General features: G+C 32.7%; 1 protein-coding gene across 1 annotated transcript; it reads left to right on the top strand.

The window, feature by feature from the left end:
• The first annotated feature begins 1,333 nt into the window (after positions 1–1,333).
• Positions 1,334–5,075, top strand: LOC107875413 (alpha-1,3/1,6-mannosyltransferase ALG2). The gene is made up of 8 exons (XM_016722123.2): positions 1,334–1,613; positions 2,521–2,637; positions 2,723–2,916; positions 2,992–3,097; positions 3,216–3,363; positions 3,623–3,762; positions 4,292–4,458; positions 4,619–5,075. Exons 1-8 carry the CDS (start codon positions 1,553–1,555, stop codon positions 4,910–4,912), a joined length of 1,227 nt encoding a protein of 408 aa, XP_016577609.2. The 5' UTR covers positions 1,334–1,552; the 3' UTR covers positions 4,913–5,075.
• The last annotated feature ends 8,337 nt before the right edge of the window (positions 5,076–13,412 follow it).

Here is a 13,412-nt window from a genome sequence, read left to right as displayed (position 1 = left end):
GTGTATTATATTTCCCAGCAGCTCTTAGATTGTTTCGAAGCTTGTTCATATGAAGCCAATGTAAGTTGAAATTGTATTTGAATTGAATTTCTTTGTTCATTTGCCAAAAAGTCTCTAATTACTTCAGTTCTCGTCACTTCCTAATTCCTATATGAGAGTTTTACATAGTAATTTTCAAAATTAAATTGAAATGAGCTAAATGTTCTCTTCGCCTATTTCAGGTGATGATTACATAAAATTGCCTAAAATAGAATTCTACTAACGATTTCCTGGCTAATTTCATCAATCCAATTCTTTCTTCAGAGTGGCTATCAAGTATTAACTTGCCAATGCAGATCATGTCCACATTGAAGAATGAAGAAAAAGAAAGGCTAAATTTCAGAATTGAAGTGAGAAAAAGCACTTTCAATTTTTATCCTGTTTGATTATCACTTTTTATCTATTAATTGTTTTTGTTTGCTATGCAAAATATGGCGTATTAGTAATGTTTGTATTAATAGTACTTGTGTAAGCACTGCCTGCTTTAATTATGCTTTTATTTTTCTTATATTGTTTTTGATTTGATGTATTAAAAATAATATGAGTTAGATAATTTCTAAAAAAAAAAGTATTTTACAAAACTATCCTCCATATATACTGGAAAGGATGCAAAAAAAAATTTGAAGGATGATTGTGTCTTTAATCATGCTAACGAATGCATTAGATCCATTGCATTACTAATGCCATAGATTTTGAGGTATTAGTAATACACACCTCAATACATAATAGAGTGCATTAGTTATACTTATACATAGGCTAAAAAATATACCAAATAAGATATTAGTAATACACAAAACTAATGCATGCATTATTCTTTTTAATATACTCTACCAAACGAATCCAAAAATTTTTGTGAGCTCTTGCTCAGGATTTTTATCTCCATCATGTAATATATCTCTTAGATCAAATAGTAGTTGGACATTTTGTGCACAAGTCAAGCTTCAACTTATCAATCTACCCTTCCAATTTTAAAAGACTCGCTTTCGACTCCCTTTTGACTTATCAATCTATACTTTCAATTAAAAGAAAATGTAATTATTCAATTACTTTCGCCTCATCAATATTCATTTATTTCTCACTCGATATTCGATATCCTACTTAAGAATTTGATTAACGGACTTTCTTCTAAAAATCAACTCAACCATAAGTTAACAAAAAAATGTATCTTTAATCTTACTTTACATGACATTAATCATCAAACACAATAGTTTTTTTTTTTTTTTAAAGGATATATTTTAAGTTATGACCCATAATCAATAAATGTTAGATACTCGTATGATTACCTAATTAGTATAAAAATTATTTTTAACAAAAAAACTGGGACGGAGTAAAAACGTAATTCTACATGTGAAGTAGCGCCGGTGAAGTAGACTTTCTCCTCCACTTCAACTTCTCCACAAAAAGATTTCTGTTTTCTATAATAACAGCAACAAACAAAGATGAAATATTAGCTTTTGGTTTGGGCTGATTGAGCTATTTATCCCATATATATTTTTGTGGTGATAAAAGCCGAATGGAGAAAAAAGGGAGCTCCAAGATGAATGTCGCCATTATCCATCCCGATCTCGGAATCGGTACTTTTATGATCTATCTATTTATATGTTTTAATAGATCTGTTTATCATTCCAATTTGCTTAATCCTTTGCTTCATTTATCAATGGATGATTTTACTTGTTACAACATCCTAAATTTCAAAGAACACCTTTTCTCCTTTAATATTTTATTGGGTTTCTATTTCCATTAGATTTTTTTTATTTTTTTTTTTGGTTTTTGTGTGTGTGTGTTTCAATTTGTTGATGTCAATCTGTAGTATGGGGATAAATGATGTTCCCCTTTAGTCCTTTTCAAAAAGAATGTTTTTTTTCTCTCGACTACTCTTTAATTGCAACTTTTCACGCGACATGTTTGTGACAAGATGATTACAGGGCACTTTGGTACATTCTATATATCTTTCTTTAAACTCCGTGTCCAGTTAAAATTAGATAAAGAATTTAAACCGAGGGAGTAACTTTTATCTTGTTAGACATTTTTTGCTGCAGAGTGAAAGGGGGACTATAGCTCTGCCAGTTCTGCAATGCTGGTTCCATATGCCCCGATAGGCTATAAGTATAAAATAGGAGAGTTGCAGTAGGCTGACAGACAGCATAAAGATAGTCATAATATGGTGAATCCTCTATAATGTGAACTCATTGGAACGTGCTCAGTGTACGAATGCAGCAGATGTATATAGATAGCTGACATACCTTTCTCGACTCTTTAGCTGATCGAGAGGTTTTGCAAAACTGACATCAGTGAGTTTTGAATTGAGGTGTAGTTGATTCATAAGGAAAAGAATTGTTGGACAGGTGGTAGTAATTATCATCCTTCTGCAGTTATTATCTGAGCGCAACATACTTCTGAGATAATGGAAACAGATTTTATCATGTGTGTGGGTGTTTCTTCGTTTTTTCTACTCCTTTGTCTGACATATATGATCTTTAGGTGGAGCTGAAAGGCTAATTGTGGATGCTGCTATGGAACTTGCTTCTTTGGGGCATAAAGTTCATATTTTTACTTCACACCATGATAAAAATCGATGTTTTGAGGAGACTTTGTCCGGTCAGAAATCTTACTCTCTAAACTCCAGTCATGCTCCATTGTGCCCTTACTTAACTGATGTAAATGCACGCTACACTCTTGTCAGGTGTCTTTGATATTACAGTATATGGTTCTTTTCTTCCCCGTCATATCTTCTATCGGCTACATGCAGTATGTGCATACTTGCGGTGCATGTTTGTTTCTCTCTGCTTGTTGTTTATGTGGCCTTCATTTGATATAATACTAGCAGATCAGGTCTCTGTTGTCATTCCTCTATTGAAGTTAAAGAAGTCTGCAAAGGTATTTGGATGGCTCTAATAAAATCGACTGCTAAGAAATGATCATTAAGATATATGAAGTTTATACCTCATGCAGGTTGTATTCTATTGCCATTTTCCAGATCTCTTGCTAGCGCAACATACAACTATTCTTAGGAGGATATACCGGAAACCTATTGACTTCATAGAAGAAATAACAACAGGTCTTTCTTGGTCTGCCTTCTATCCTTGGTGTTTGTGTCTCTTTCATCGGCGTTTTACTTGTTTTTTCTTATCTGTTCAAACATTCGTTTCTTCTTTGATTGCTTGGTCGAACTATAGGAATGGCAGATTTGATCCTGGTTAACAGCAAGTTTACTGCATCTACTTTTGCATCAACCTTCAAGAACCTAGATGCACGTGGGATTAAACCAGCTGTTTTGTACCCAGCTGTCAATGTGGATCAGTTCGAGAAACCTAATGCTACCAAGTAAGAGACACTTTGCCATCTCTTGGTACCTTCTAGAGTTCTAGTTCGAGGTCTGATTGCAATAAAACAACCAATTTCAGTATCTTTTTCTTTGATTTTCAAATTTGTCTGCCCCAAAGTTTCTGCCCTTCCATGCGATCGTGCCTCTTAAAGAAAAAAAAGAAATTTGTAGAGTGGGGGTGGGGTGGGGGGGTGGGGGGTGGGGGTTCCTTCAGGGACATGCAATGCAGATATAACTTCAGTTGTTCATTTCTCTTAGGCTGAACTTTCTATCCATCAATCGATTTGAGAGAAAAAAGAACATAGAATTGGCAATATCTGCCTTTGCCATGCTTCACGCCCATGAAGTCCATGATCATCAAGGAGTTGACATGAATGATGTTTCCTTGACTGTTGCAGGCAAGTTTATTCAATTCTTCAAGTTCAGTGTATGCTGCATTATCCACCGACATTTTCTTGTTCTCTGTTTTGCTTTTGTCATCTCTTTTATTTGCTGTTGGTATTTATCTTGTATGTTGATTTGCATTATTTATCGTCTGTTTGTAGTGCAAAAATTCTAATATTCCATTAGAGGTAATAGTGAGAGCCAATGAGATATATGAATTTGTCTTATGTGTGTAGGTGTAGCCTATCTGATCATGTAATATATAAGGATATTTAGTGCCCTGAAACTTAACAAATATCAGATGTTATTAGTCGTTAACGAAGTTAGCTAGTTGACTTCTCTTCGATGTTTGTCTCCCTTTTATGATAAGCCTATTTCTTTTCATTTTCTTTCGATGTGCCCTTAACATCTTAAATAGATTCATTTGGAGTATGCTTCAATAAATGAGTCCAAGTTACCTGTTGTCTACCATCAGTGGCTGAATATATGCTCAAAAGAAATCTTCTTGCATGTTAATGCAGTCCTTCCTGCTTTTTATTTCAGGAGGCTTTGATTCTCGCCTTAGAGAGAATGTCGAGTATCTGGAAGAACTGAAAAAGTTGGCAGAAAGGGAAGGTGTTTCTCAGCGGGTCAAATTCATCACATCTTGCTCTACTGCTGAAAGAAATGCGCTCCTTGGCCAATGCCTATGTGTTCTTTATACACCAAAGGTATGTCTGGTTCTGATATCTCTTCAACGAGGAAAAGAAACAATTTTCCTTGGAGTATGATGACCTTTAATCATCGATGTTAGACCGAGCATCTTTGTCCTTTCTCGTTTGTTTTTTTCACCTTGAAGTAGGATGACATTTTCTTTTTTTGGAGGAGTAGGATGAGCATTTTGGCATTGTTCCTTTGGAAGCAATGGCAGCCTATAAACCTGTTATTGCGTGCAATAGTGGGGGTCCGGTGGAGACAGTAAAGCACGGAGTGACGGGCTTCCTCTGTGATCCTAACCCAAAGGAGTTCGCTTCAGCAATGTCTAATTTTATTCAGGATCCTCACTTGTCTGAAAAAATGGGGCAAGATGCTCGTCAACACGTTGCTGAGTCATTTTCTACCAAGATTTTTGGCCAGCATCTGAATAGATATCTGGTTGATGTTGCAAGAGGTAAAGAAGAATAGTATCCTTAAAAGCAAATGGACCTTTTAGGAAGTTGTAGTTAATATTAACTCCTCAGGTGATTGCACTATACACTAATTGTGATACAAAAGTTGGGAAGACAAAGGTGCAGAGTACTTGTTAAGAATTAATATTATTATGAGCTGTGGAAGTGTTTTCTCATCATTCTTTTTTCAGAATGAATCTAGTATTAACGTATAAAGTCGTTCTAATTGCAAATTTCACCATATGGCATTGGCATAAATCTTGTCATAAGTTGAAGATGATTAATTAGTGTGTACTTCAATATTGACCAACTTTGGAATATCAAATTTAGTGATCAAGTTGTGGAAACGGTCTCTTGCAGAAATATAGGGTAAGGTTGTTTACAGTAGTAAGTCCTTGTGATTCGGTCCTTTTTTTGAGCCCTGCGTTTAGTAAGAGCGAGCTTAGTGCACCGGGGCAGTCAAGCGTTCTAACTTGATTTGTAAAATGAGTTTTTAATGGGAAAAATATGAAGAGGAAATTAAATGGCTTCTTCCTTCTTCATGACAAATTCCTTCCCCTTTCCCTTCTTAATAACTATTTCATTCTTAATGATGTACTACGATAATTGACAAGCTTGTCATACATTGCCACTGTAACAATTCCAATTTCATACTAGAAACATTCAGATGTTATAATAACTAAACTCAAAATTACAACTACAAATGGAAATAAACCATAGGTCAAGAATGGACTAGTAAAACCCCAATTACGTGGGAATATACTGGGTATGTTGTTGTAATGGACTAGTAGTATAAAACAAAGAAATCTAATGAAGAAGATAACCAGAAGTACGTTGTTGTAATGGACTAGTATAAAACAAAGAAATCTAATGAAGAAGATAACCAGAAGCTGAGAATCTTAGACAATCAATGAATAATTGGGCCTAGATCTCAAATCAACCAAAGGCCTTCCAATTCTAGTACTTCTTCTCGCCCCAATAACTGATCTTGAGAATTCGGAGCCAAAAGGGCACTTTCTTTTATCAAAAATTCCAAAGGGGACACTTGATATAAAAAAAATCAAAAAGGACAAAACGTTGTGGACCCAGCGACTTGTAAGTCGCCTGACTTCCAGCGATTTATAAGTCGTCTGGGGCCCAACGACTTACAAGTCGCCAGACAGCCAGCGACTTTCATGGCTTCACTTTCTCCCAATAAGCTTCCTCATTTTATTATTCAAAGAAGCTACAAGAGCAACAAAGTAAGAGTAGCAACTTAGCATGCAATTTGTGTTTATATGAATCCAACAAAATAAATATATGACACATTTATATATATCTTTTTATTATTGAATTAAACTAAATTAATACATAATTTCATTTTAAATTATAAAATTAGAAGTTAACTAAGTATCTCAATGTGTTTGATAAATATCCAAAAGGGCTTAGAAGTAAATTAGATAAAAGTTATAAGATGATCACTCACTCGTTATTTCAAAGTTATAAAAGTATATTTGGTTTGATCAAATATTTTAATCATAAAATATATTCTAAGTGGGATAGTTAATGATATCACAATCTCACAGGATTAATTATCTCATACAAAAGGTGCGGAATAACTACTCTCATTATTTTAATTAAAAAATAGTTTTCTAAATTAATTAATACCATAATCAAATACAAAATAAAAAATTCTTTCCATTTTTCTTAAAATTATTATTTCCTATTTTATCAACCAAATCGACCCTCCATATATTCTTCCCAAAAAAAAAACTTCTCAACTCCATCTCCATATTCCATTTCTATCAATCCCATAATACGTATAAACTTTTTTTTTCAAATCTATTTTTCATTTCCAAATATAAACATGGATGAAAAGAAATGAAATAATTGAATATATATATACACACACACAACAACAACAACAACAACAACAACAACAACAAATCCAGTGTATTCCCATCAAGTAGGTCTGGGGAGGGTAAAATGTACGCAGTCCATACTGCTACTTCCTAAGAAGTAGAGAGGTTGTTTCCGATAGACCCCCGGCTGAAGACATATATATATAGTATTCTAAAAAAGAATATGGAGATGGAGTTGAGAAGTTTTTTTTTTTTTTTTGGAAGAATATATGGAGGGGTGATTTGGTTGGTGAAATAGGAGATAATAATTTTAAGAAAAACTTAAAGATTTTTTTTATTTTTTATTTGATTATGGGTATTAATTAATTTAGAGAACTATTTTTTAATTAAAATAATGAGACTAGTTATTCCACACCTTATATATGAGATAATTAATCTTGTGAGACTATGATATCATTATTTATCCCACTTAGAATATATTTTATGATTAAAATATTTGATCAAACCAAATATACTTTTATAACTTAGAAATAATGAATAAGTGATCATCTTATAACTTTTATCTAATTTACTTCTAAGCACTTTTGGGTTTTTATCAAACACATGGAGATACTTTGTTAACTTTTAATTTTATAATTTAAGATGAAATTATGTATTAATTTAGTTTAATTCAGTAATAAAAAATATATATATAAATGTGTCATATATTTATTCTCGCCATAGTTAATTTAATATCAATTTTTTATTATCATCATAATTTAGTGGGGGACGTCCCTCTCTACTTTCTCAACAAAATTAAAAATTAAAATATTTAACTTTATTTTTATTTTCATCATAATTTAGCGAGGGACGTCCCTCTCCACTTTCTCAAAAAAAATAAAATTAAAATATTTAACTTTCTTTTTATTATCATCATAATTTAGCGAGGGACGTCCCTCTTCACTTTCTCAAAAAAAATAAAAAATAAAAATATTTAACTTGCTTTTTATTATCATCATAATTTAGCGAGAGACTTCCCTCTTTACTTTCTCAAAAAAAATAAAAAAATAAAATATTTAACTTGTTTTTTATTATCATCATAATTTAGCGAGGGGCGTCCCTCTTTACTTTCTCAAAAAAAAAAAAATTAAAATTAAAACATTTAACTTGCTTTTTATCCTCATTATAATTTAGCGAGGGGCGTCCCTCTCTACTTTCTCAAAAAAATTAAAAATTAAAATATTTAACTTGTGCCAGAGACAATATTGCAAAGTCCCTTGCAATAGTTACCTACAATTTGTCCCTCGCTAACCTTGGTGGCTAATAGTCAAATTTTTAGTAGTATCTGTTGGATTCGTATAAACACAAATTGCATGCTAGCTACTCCTACTTTGTTGCTCTTGTAGCTTCTTTGTATAATAAAATAAGGAAGCTTACTGGGAGAAAGTGAAGCCATGAAAGTCGTTGGGCCCACAGTGTTTTGTCCTTTTTGATTTTTTTTTATATCAAGTGTCCCTTTTGAATTTTTTGATAAAAAAGTGCCCTTTTGGCTCCGAATTCCAGATCTTGACGTTGTCCATATTGAGTTTGGGCTGATTCAGAACAAAATGAAATTGCTTCTTCCTTCTTAATGATAATAATTTTATTTTTGGCTAGTGCAAACTTAATAACTATCTCATCATTAATGATGCACTGCAATAATTGGCAAGCTTTTCGTACTTGCCAAATATTACAATTATGTTTCAATCCCAAATAAATTGAAGTCAGTTATTTGAATCATCATGTCTATTTTTCTAAATATGTGACTAACACAGGATTGCTAAGTGATTTTCATCCAATCAGTTGAGTGTCAACTTCAAATTAGGTGTTTAAGAGGGATAAAAGAGTAATTAAGAAGAATATTCTTATGATTAAGATTACTTAACTACTTATGATTATGGTCCCCCTTGCAAAAAAATTCAAGTTTCCACATATTTATCCAAGAGTTTGTTGCTATACACCAATAATTACATAAAGGTGCATTATCCAACCAAACAGAATTATTTGTTTGACCTCTGGCAACTTTCCTTTTTTCTTTTGTATTGTATACACGATAATAGTCAAGTCATACAAAGTTATACACGCTCAAATTGTGACCCAATAAGTTTGTTCTCTGTACCTTTAAACTTAAAGCGGGAAGTTGATGGTGTCTGAGTCAGCTTATACGCACTTCAACTAATTTCATCAGCGTAGGTATCAAGGAGCTCTGTCCCGGACAAATATAAGTAAATCACCTAGTGTTTTTGTAGTTCTCATTTCTCAAGCGCTCCAGCATGAACCTCTTTTTTTTTTTTTTTACATATTACTAGGTCACTTAAAATATATTTTACGAATAACCTTTGTTTACAAGCATAGATAGGTGACCTATATAACATGTAATAAGCGACTCGTTAGAATGAGTAGAAGTAGGTTGATAGTATAAATATAGTTCGTAGTTGTCAGTATATATAATTTAAATAATTTATTTAGATGTATGGATAAGGAATTTTTTTTTTGAAAAAACAAGAATTATGTATATGGAGAGAGAAGGGAAGATGACATATTCCTTAAAACTAGTGTGGCCCGTTGTGTAACAGAATTCTGAAAAGGGACGAAACCGATACTCCATTTTAAGTTTGGCTTTTCCTTGAACTATTGGAACAATATGTTTGTCACACCATGTAAGAAAAAGGATAGGTTTTCTTTTCTTTTTTCTTTTTTGTTTGGGAGGGGGAGGGGAAGGGGGATAATTTGCAGACATTAAAATTTGAGAGACTCTTGTGAGATGAGTTCAATCTCTATTAGAGTTTTTGAAGGCTGCTCTACTTAACAATTTCGTTGAAGAGACATTTCGAAATACCATACTCTTGTAATATTCGTAAAGAGATCAAGACATCAAACATTGTCTTTGTCAAAGTTGATGCACTATGTCCCCAGAGATCAAATACATTACAAGGAAGCCTAAATCATTCTATATTCAAGAAAATATACTATTGATCAGAATCTTGATAAATAAAATCACTTCTTTTAATTTTGATTACGCAATTTAATGTGATGTTGATACTTGTTACAAATCCTCCCCCCCCCCCCCCCCCACATGTCTTCCTTAACAAGCCCTCGAGATTCTTTTGCGTCGTCTTCCTCATAAAAGCCGTTGGATTTATCTGAAAGTCCAAAGGTCCTGATAGAAAACGTTGCAACCTCCCGCCCCAACCGGCCACACCTTCATTAAAAAGCCCTCAGGTTTCTCTTGTGTCGCCTTCTTCATAAAATTCGTTGCATTTATCTGAAAGTCCAAAATGATGTTCCTCCCTCCCCTCCCCCCCACCACCACATGACATGCCTTCCTTATTAAGCCATCGAGATTTTCTTGCATCGTATTTCTCATAAAAGGTTGTTGAGTTTATCTGAAAATCTAAATTTCGTGAGACTCTGCAAGATGAGTCCATCTTTATTAGAGTTTTGGAGGCTACTCTACCTAAATCCTAATAATTTTGTTGAAGATACATTTTGGAATACCATACTCATGGAATATTCGTAAAGAAATCAAGACATCAAACATCGTCTTTATCAAAGTCGATGCACTATGTCCCTAGCGATCAAATACATTATGAGGAATCTTAAATCGTTTTATATTTAAAAAATATGAGTTTAAGTTTTGTGCACCGTCAATGTACAAAATATTCTACACTATCAGTTAACTTGACCTACCATTGCAGGTTGCCCAATTATTTACATAAAAGTTAATAAGAAAAAGTTAGGTAACCTGCAATAGCAAGTCAAGTTTACCTGATAATGTAGAATATTTTATACACTGACGGTGCACAAAATTTAAATTCAAAAAATATATATTACTTGATCACAATCTTGATAAATATAATCACTTCTTTCAATTTTGATTCGCAATTTAATGTGATGTTGATACTTATTACAACCCCCACCCCCCGGCACGCCTTCCTTAACAAGCCCTCAAAATTCTTTTGTGTCGTCTTCCTCATAAAAGTCGTTAGATTTATCTGAAAGTCCAAAATTAGTGATAGAAAACGTTGCAACCTCCCGCCCCAACCGGCCACACCTTCCTTAAAAAGCCCTCAAGCTTTCCCTATGTCGCCTTCTTCATAAAATCCATTGGATTTATCCGAAAGTCCAAAATGTTGTTTCCCCACCCCCCCCCCCCCCCCAGGCGGGCCACACCTTCCTTAAAAAGCCCTCAAGTTTCCCTTTGCATCGCCTTCTTCATAAAATCCGTTGAATTTCCTAAAGTCTAAAATGTTGCATCCCCCACCCCCAATCTGGCCACACCTTACTAAAAAAGCCTTAAAACCTTTTTTGTGTCGCCTTCCTCATAAAATCCGTTGAATTTATCCGAAAGTCCAAATTCAATGATCGCCTCACCCATCCACCGACATGCCTTTCTTAAAAAGCCCTCACGACTCCTTTGCACCGCCGTTCTCATAAAAGCCGCTGAATTTATTCGAAAGTCCAGATTCAGCGATTGCCTCGACTCACCCACGACCACGCTTTTCTTAACAAGCCTTCGAGTCTTCTTTGCGGTGCCTTCCTCGTAAAAGTCGTTGGATTTATATGAAAGTCCAAATTCTATGATAAAAGATGTCCCACCCCCCAGCCAACCGTACCTTCCTTAACAAGCTCTCGAGCCTCCGTTGCGTTGCCTTCCTCATAAAAGCCGTCAGATGTATCCGTAAGTTCAAATTCAGTGACCTCCCTCCCCCCTCCCTCCCCCCAACAACCAACCATGCATTCTTTAAAAAGCTCTCGAGCCTCCTTTGCGTCACCTTCCTCATAGAAAGCCGCCCCTACGACCCTGCCCCCACCCCACCCAAACCCCCAAACACACAAATTTATTATCTTTAAACCCTTAAATGAGACAATCTCATACTTTAATAACCTTAATTATTTTTTTTTAACTTTCACCAAATTAATTATATAAATATTTTTTTATGCTATTCATAAAATAAATGAAAATCATCCAAACTCATTCTGCGACAAGAAAGTTGGTATTCACATGGCTGAACTTGATATGTCACACATGGTTGATTTTTACTTAATACTATATGTTACACATTGAACTAAGGTAATAAATCATTTGATTTTCCTTTACCTAAATGATATTAATTTAATATGGGAACTCTTTCATAATATTAATTGTTTAATCTTAGTGGAATCTTTTATTTTATTCTCACTCAAATTGTTAAACCATAGTACAAGAATATATTTAGTGTTAAAATGAGATGCATCCGAAAAATGATTAAAGTGCCTAAATATCAAGAATCCAAAATGGTCTACCCCAAAAGTCTGAATTTTGAAATTTATGTTTGTTTGGTCGTATTTAGAAAAAAAATAATATTGCCAACAATGAAAATACATAATTTTCACTTACCTCGATTTCACAAATATGAAAACGCTGTCATAACAACTTAACTTACCTCGATTTCACAAATGTGGAAACACTATCATAACAACTTGACTCACCTCAATTTCACAAATGTGGAAACACTGTCATAATAAGAGTAATAAATACAACTCAATCTGTAATAATGTGAATTAACTATATAAATTTTAAGGAATTAAGTTATTCAATTTGATCTTATCTATATCAATATTATATAAATTAAAAAAATAATAAAAACAAATATAAGAATATTAATTAGTTATCCATATTTTCTATATGGTTAAACTCTAAACAAATACTATAAATCTTTGGATATGAATTTCTTTTTCAAAAATTTGTTTGGTTATTAAATACTAGAAAGGCTTTTTAGTTAGTCTTTAAATATGAAAACTTGAAAATTATTTTTTCAAGTGAAATGCTAGTTCAAACATCACTTCAATTTTCAAAATTATTTTTAAATTTTAACTTTAAAAACTCTTTTTATTCTTTTTTTTTTTTCAAATATCAACTATAAAATCTATGTCCAAATGCTTACTTAAGTATGCGTAATTTTTTTTTTTTGGTCACATAAGTACGTGTAAATGCTAATATACATTTATTTTCTCATTTATCCTCACCTATAATGGTAAATTAATAATTCTCCTAATTAATTTGTTATAGGAATAAAATCGAGAAAGAAGAGTTTCTCTTTCTTTGTTTTAGAATTTTGCCATATAGGGAATTATTTTAAATGGGGCAAAATGGAGGCAAATTGAAAATTCAAAGTGAATACTCTCCTTGTTCGGATTTATTTGTCATTATTTTTTTTTAATTTATATTTTATTTTTATTCGTCATGACTAATTAAGCAAAGACAATTTTTTTTATGTTTTACCGTTAACGTTAATTATTTATTTTGCAAATCATTTTCAATGCTTATTATTAAACTTCAATTAATTTTAGCAATCTAATAAAATCACTATATCAATCATTATTTTATTAATTGATGTGTTATATCAAAAAATAACAAATAAAAGTGAACAGAGAGTACAAAGTACCATTTTATGTCACATAATTTTTTATTGATATATTATTCGAATTTTTTTTTTTAGTATACATACTTTGAATTTCGTTTGACTTAGATATATGTATCCGACTTAGAAATATGAGCGAATGGATTCATGATTTTCACTAAGGAGATTTGAAATATAAAAAAAATAAATAAACAAAAAAAATTTAAGGAAATTTAAAGTATACTATATATACGCACACTCAAAAAAAATGATC

The sequence above is a fragment of the Capsicum annuum genome, chromosome 6, assembly GCF_002878395.1.
Source record: "Capsicum annuum cultivar UCD-10X-F1 chromosome 6, UCD10Xv1.1, whole genome shotgun sequence".
Classification (NCBI taxonomy): domain Eukaryota; kingdom Viridiplantae; phylum Streptophyta; class Magnoliopsida; order Solanales; family Solanaceae; genus Capsicum; species Capsicum annuum.
This window is presented reverse-complemented; position numbering and strand designations above follow the sequence as displayed.

Bases quoted from the DNA above. Each gene is read 5' to 3' on its own strand.
- LOC107875413 (XM_016722123.2), top strand. From the start codon at position 1,553: ATGGAGAAAAAAGGGAGCTCCAAGATGAATGTCGCCATTATCCATCCC. The intron at 3,098-3,215 runs GTCTTTCTTGGT...GTCGAACTATAG, and splicing joins CATAGAAGAAATAACAACAG to GAATGGCAGATTTGATCCTG. The intron at 3,364-3,622 runs GTAAGAGACACT...CATTTCTCTTAG, and splicing joins GAGAAACCTAATGCTACCAA to GCTGAACTTTCTATCCATCA.